At 43.4% G+C, this 6,970-nt stretch overlaps 1 protein-coding gene across 1 annotated transcript in view; it reads left to right on the forward strand.

Annotated features, from left to right (window-relative positions):
• The first annotated feature begins 1,345 nt into the window (after positions 1-1,345).
• GRPR (gastrin-releasing peptide receptor) overlaps positions 1,346-6,970 on the forward strand; it is a 24,809-nt gene continuing 19,184 nt past the window's right edge. The window contains exon 1 of the mRNA XM_010282164.1: positions 1,346-1,764. Within this exon, the coding sequence (XP_010280466.1) occupies positions 1,346-1,764 (419 nt within the window). The remainder of the gene's footprint in view (positions 1,765-6,970) is intronic.

A 6,970-nucleotide genomic window follows, 5' to 3' on the forward strand; every position in this document is an offset into this window, starting at 1 on the left:
AAGTCCTTGTATATAATCATAAATAGCCAATCTGTTATAAAGCAGTAAGGCATAAGTAGTAGTTATATCTTAGTTAAGCTCTAAGAAAGAGCATTTTCAGACTGTTTTTAAACCAAGCAAGTTTCTCTCTGCTGCATGTAAACATGCATTACCTATACATGCCAGTATGATAGGTACCTCATAAATAGAAATGATCGCATAGAATGATAAACTTTATCCCGTGTTATTGTTACCTCTAGATTAGAACATTAACAAAAAATGCACAGAGTTCAGGCTTCCCTGGTTAACTGCAGGTGCATGGTGTTAATACTCATTTGCCTACCTTAACTATGATGTTGATTTTATCTTAATTGGCTTTATTCAGTTCATTTGACCTGGGTGATGAATTTGCCTTCATATCATTATTCTCTTTCATTGGAACAATTGAATACTGGAGTGCAAACAAAGTACGTGTGCTCTTATTTAAGAAGGTGCAATCGCTTTTCTGATCCCATGATTTGAAATAAATGAAATAAACTAATTTTTTTTGTGTGTTTTTTTTTTTTCTGGCAAAGTGGTGGACCTCATCTCAAGGGCTATAAATGAGCAGGTTTGTTTTTCCCCCCCCCCCCCCAATCTAAAGAGTTAACTGTGATTTTGGTGTTTTTTCCCCATTTCTACCCAGGCAGTGACTAGATTGTCCGGCAGGTGGCTGGCACTCCCCGGAATTACCGCCGTCATTCAAGCAAGCCTGCTCTCATCGTGGGAAGCAGGGGAAGAACTGACGTCCAGGAGACCCTGCCTATAGGAGCCGTCAGCGGAGCCCTGACAGCGGAGCCTTTTTCCTCACGTTAAATCCAGCTGGCGAGTTGCAGGTGCTGAAAGCCGGGAGGGATTGGCAATGCAGCGCGACAGCAGCTACCAAAAGTTCTTGCTTTTTGTAATTCCCTTGTTTCGGGCTCAGTTCTGCTCAGCAGATCTGAAGCCGGGACTTTAACAAGCCTTGATTTTGAAAGTGCCTCCCGCTTACTGGTCTTTGAATTTGATAAATGGCTTTCCAGAGCTGAGGAATACCTAACAGTGAGACAAGTCAACGAGGAAAAGGCAAGTTTCAGGATTCAAACTATGCTAAAAGATGTCTCCTTTCAGCTTATGGACACAGTACTGTTAAGCAATGTGCAGTTGCTTTTTGGTTTGTTAATTTTCAAGATGTGTCAGAAAGTGATATGATTTTCACAAAATGATATGACTTTTAAGCTCTTCTAACTGTTTAAAGCCAGCAAGCAGCAGCAAAATTAAAGCAGGATATTTTATTTGAGGATATTCAAAGAAGAAAGTTGTCTTCTGAGAAGAGCAAAGTAGGACAATGGCATCTGGAGAGTGCTTTCTGCTAGACCTAGAAACAGATAACTTCATTCTCTATAACATCTCTGTCAACCAGAGTGCAAACCTCTCCCTCCTTGGTGACGACTGGTTCTACCCGGCGTTCCTCTATGCCATCCCCACCATCTATGGGATCATCATTTTGATAGGCCTTATTGGCAATATCACTTTGATTAAGATCTTCTGTACCGTGAAATCCATGAGAAATGTCCCTAATTTGTTCATCTCCAGCTTGGCTCTGGGAGACCTGCTGCTTCTAGTGACTTGTGTGCCCGTGGATGCCAGCAGGTACCTGGCTGATGAGTGGCTGTTCGGCAGAACTGGATGCAAACTTATCCCCTTCATACAGCTCACTTCTGTAGGGGTGTCAGTCTTTACTCTCACTGCTCTCTCAGCTGACAGGTAAGCTGGCTGCTGTAGCCTTGGAAAAAAAGTCTGCACAATTGCAACTCCAAAAAATGCAAGATTATGAATGCATATTTTCTGGTAACAAGTATATTTTTAACCTAATGAGGGGAAAAGAACAACTTCAGTTAGTTTCTGGTTGGTTATGAGCTCAAAACTTGAGGAGGGTATAGACTGAACACAGGATATTTTTTCTAGGCTAAACTAAATGTTTGTGCAGTTTAGCTAATAGTCTAGCTTAATTAAAAGGAAAACAAGAGCAGATCAAGCAAAAGACCAGGGAGAGAAAATACGATTAATGAAGCTCTGTTGAAAGATAGCATGTTCATATTTGCCAAAATGATAATTGATCCATATTTCATGAAGTATAGTGTGAAGGCACTGCAGCAGCAATTTAAAGTGCAGTTAGAATCAATTCTTTCTAGTGCTTGCTTCCTTAAGGCTAATTACATGTGAGGCAATATTTCATGAAATATGTTCCAAATATTCAAATGCGGATGCCTGAAGCCAGGCAGCTCAGTTCACTATAGCCAGTATATTTCCCTTGATTAAATCGTTTACGCCTTATCCAATCAAAACTGATTCATGCTGTTGGTTTGAAAACTTTCTCTTCCAATAACGTTTGGTAAAAATAATATGTAATAGCTATGCTATTTTAGAATATGTGAAAACAGTTTGACTTTACCAAATTATATGCTTCTAATAAGCCAGCTCTATTTTAGATTTCTTTGAGGCTTTGGAGAACCGTCTCAGAACATTCAGATTTAAATGCAAAAGACATTTTAATTTGGATGTTATTTGGAAGGATGAAGCCTACCTTTCTGGAAAGGTTTTAAGTAATTATTAGACTGTTGGCTTCTACAGAAACTCCTGTGTACATCAGAGACGCCAGGATATTTTTTTCTAATTTGGATGCTTCAGTAAGAGATTAAGAAATATATTATCACCATGCTAAAGTTATAAAATCTCACCGAAGTACTAAGATTTTCAATGAGAAAAATTTCAGTTTTGTTTTTGCTTTAAAAAAGACCTGGGGATTGTATTTCTTGGTCACAAAGAAGTGAAACTAAGTTTGCTTTAGGTAGTCCCTTGCATGCCACTCTGTGTCTCTCCTCCTAACTTCCTACTTTAAAATGTCAGACTACTTCTGTTCAGCGTTCAAGGTAGTTAATACACACATTTCAATATGCAGTATGTGGTCTCAATGAAAGCAGATGACTCCATAGTGTTTCAGAGACAGAATGGTCAATATATTTATTAACTCCTCCATGTGGGTGTTAGTATAAAAATAGCACTGTCTGCCCCAATAGCAGATGACAAACAGGCCTATATATAGACAAAATTCTTTAAGCAATTTGCTCTAGAAGTGTTGGGAAAATGGGAAAAGTGCACAAATCCTCTAGTAAAGGACCACCTATACTTTCACACTTTCACTCCTGAGTTTCATGTGGTGGCTGGACACCTCCTGCCTGAAAAAGAAAATCTTAGGAAAACAATAAGTATTTCTCCAGGAAGCTCATCTTTCCAAAGCTGTAATGTAAGTTGTTTTAAAGAATGTCAGGAAAAGAAAAATGCATCATAAAGACAATTGCTAGAGAGATTTGTTGTTATCTGATCATGTGCCACAAAGTAAACATTGCAAATGCTTTTACTGAGCAGCACTTCAATAGCATTTTTTGCCTGAGGTGAGTGAACAGAACAGAAAACAGCAGCTGTGGCAAGCTTGGGGTTTGGTGACTTTAAATTCTCAACTTCAGCTTTATCTGGATCCTGTTAACCATTGTGCTGCACTGGTAATCAAATGTTACCACACTTTCCAATGCCACTTAGAATCATAGAATCATTAAGGTTGGAAAAGACCTTCAAGATCATCAAGTCCAACCATCAGCCCAACGTGACCATGCCCACTAAACCATGTCCCAAAGTGCCACTGGCTGTAAGGGAGACAGGCATGCCTGTGGGAGAAGGCTTTATGTTCCCATATCCAAGGGTTCATTTTACCCTCTTTTAATGCATCTCTTGTCCACTGCAGAAGGAGATAGTAACAAAACTTTCACCTTTATTAGATCTATGGATCTTAAATGCCGTGCACCTAACCACAAATGGTCCTTATCTATTATGTTTAATGTTTCTGTATATTATCAACAGTGCTGGGATAATTCTTTACAAAATAACACAGTCTATATTTTTTCAGCTCACAGCCTGTTATAGTCTGTCTTTGTTTTCCAAAAATGGTCGCCATGAACTCTAGGACCCATTATTAATCATGCCAGAATCATCAGGAAAATGAACTTAAAATGTGCAGGGAAAGCTTCCAAGATGTGAGTTGACTGTGAACAGCATGGTGATGCCTGCCTGGGTCTGTGAAGGGACTGGCAGGCCAATACCCTGCTGTGGTCCTTGGGTCAGGGGGGTGCTAAGCCTGGCACCTGGGGTGGTTTCGTAGACGACCATTTCAGAGGTCAGACGTGGTGTTGCACAAGGGATGAGCAGCAGCTCAGCCCTGCATGGAAACACCTGCAGAAGACAGGGACATAGTGGTGAGAGCAGGGTAACATGAGGACTCAGGAGTCCAGCAGGTAACACTGCATAGGCACGGGTTATCTAGCTTGGCTTTTGCTGTCTGAGGTCAGGAGCCACTCCAGGATAGTCGGCAAGGTGTTCACTAGTCCATGGAGAGAGATGCTTCCAGAGGAGACAGGATAAATTACTGTGTCAAGGATACCTATCTCCCCCCTTGGGTGTAGAGGAAGCCTTGCTGTTTAGCACAGATTAGATGCCCATATTTGAGATGGCTAATGTTCAGTGATGTGAACCCTACCTGAGATGCTCACATGAGGCATGTTAATGTCCCTGTTCTCATGAATCAAAGCCATGGACCATGGGAAGGAAAAACCTCCTAAACCATTTGCTGTAAATAGCATCACATGGCACTGCCTCCAAGGAAAGGGAGACTTAGTGCATCACAGACATTTTGTCTATAATTGATCTTCTGCAAAAAATAATAATAAAATCCCCTCAGTTCCAGTGTCCTTCCATAGGAAGAAGCAAGTGGGAACAACTGCTGACATTACTGAAGGTATTGTGGTTATGCCTAGAGAGACTCGGCATCTCTGGATGCAGAAATATGCTGTGTAAAGAAGAGCATTGCAGTGTGATACAACAGGGTCGTTTCCAAAGAGGTGGCCATCAAAACACAAGATGAAAGGCAGTGGGTAGGTGTGATGGGCAGATACAGTATGTGAGAGAGCAATAAAGCACGTATGCTACATGTTACAACAATGATACAAACCATCTTATAGAATATCTCAAGTTGGAAGAGACACATAAGGATCATCAAGTCCAACTCCCTGCTCCTCGCAGGACTACCTAACACTAAACCATATGACTAAAAGCATTGTCCAGATGCTCCCTAAACTCTGACAGGCTTGGTGCTGTGACCTCTTCCCTGGGGACCCTGTTCCAGTGACTGACCACCCTCTCAGTGAAGAACCTTTTCCTAATGTCCTATCTGAGCTTCCCCTGACACAGCTTCATTCCATTTCCTTGTGTCCTGTCGTTGGTCATCAGAGAGGAGACCAGCACCTCCCCCTTGAGGAAGTTGTAGACTGCGATGGGGTCACTCTTCAGCCTTCAATCCTCCAAGCTGAACAAACCAAGTGACCTCAGCCGCACCTTGGTTGCTTTGGATCACCTTCTGAAGACAATTGGCCCAGTTTTAATAGACTTTTGCACAAGCCCACGTTATGGGCACAAGGGTGTACCTTCCTGAGGTATACTTTTATTCCTTCCATTTCCACTTTCCTATGTGTTAGGCAGGGTTAATAATACCGGATCTATCATTTCCTGGTGACTGCAAACGCTCAGCTGAGTGCCAACCTCCACCACAGAGCACCTAAAGCTGCTCAGTGGTTTGACCCACCAAGACCCAGCGGTTGTCCAGAGGATTGACTGCTCACTTGCAAATTTTTCTCAAGGAGAAAGAGAGGGACAAACTGCTGATCTCAGCTTTCCCTGCAGCGGGAACCTCCCAGCCTGCAAGGTGCTCTGCGTGCACGTGGACGCAGGTGAGCGTGCCCGCACAGGTTTGGTTAGGTAGGGCATAGCCAAAGGATCCCCAGGTGCTTAGGCTGGCTCCGTGTACAATCATGAGATCACACCAGGCTAAAGTTAAATTATTTGAGAGACTGTGCGAGAAAGGGCAAAAGAGAGCTAACGATATTAGAAATGGATTTTCCATAGGACTGCTCCGCTGGCTGCGGGGAGCTTGCGTCTGTCTAGCTGTCTTTGCAGGAGCAGTGGGAGCTGCCGCTGAGACCTGTTTTCCCGCGAGCTTGGTAAATTTGCAGAGCGGCCAGGAGAGGCCTGTGGTGTGCTTACAGCCACCCTCCGTGAGTGATAAGGTGCCAGGGCTGAGTATACAAGCGCAAGGAAGCAAGCAGTCGATGTGCGTGTATGCGTGTTTGTGTGTTTTAGAAGGACTGCAAATGAGGTTGGCAGGGGAAGGACATCTGTCTGCCCTGCTGTTCTGCTCTGTCAGGGCAGCAGATTTCTTCAGCTACTGCTCAGCTCATCCCCATAAAGAGGGAGTTCGAGTTTGCCCGCCAGCCTGCCCTCCTCCTCCTCGGTGCAAGGGGAAGGGGTACAGAGGCGCCTGTGGGAGCGGTGACACCTGGGCTGCCAGTCCCAGCAGAAAAGCCAAGGCTGGCTCAGCAAGTGACAGGAAATTAAGGAAAATCTTTGCACGGTAAGAGGAAAAGCAGCCCATTTAATTGCCCTTGTCATGGGAGATGTCTTTATTTAATTGACTGTTTCTCCCATGACTGACAGGGTTTATATATTTGCATTTGAATTACCCAAGCTGTCAAGCACTGATCATACTTCCCCACTGTTTTGCTGACATTGTAAAAAATCAAAATGCCCTGGTGCTCGTGCAGTGAAACCTTCCTGAATTAATGCTGTTTTCACAAGCACACAGCAGAATAAGCGTAAAGCGTCACTGGAGTTTACAAGGAGCATCTTTGCTTTAAACACCTTGGATTATCTGGATTTTAGTGCTGGAAAACTGCAGCAGTGCCTGCCAACCAGAGCTGCCTGATGGCCTGTGGTGGAAGGGAGTGACGGTGTAGTGGGACACACGGAGTAACATTCCAAGTGAGGTTTGGTGGCTTACCTTGGTAAGACCAGCTGCAGACAGCAGGAA

This window comes from Phaethon lepturus, unplaced genomic scaffold, assembly GCF_000687285.1.
Source record: "Phaethon lepturus isolate BGI_N335 unplaced genomic scaffold, ASM68728v1 scaffold940, whole genome shotgun sequence".
Lineage (NCBI taxonomy): Eukaryota > Metazoa > Chordata > Aves > Phaethontiformes > Phaethontidae > Phaethon > Phaethon lepturus.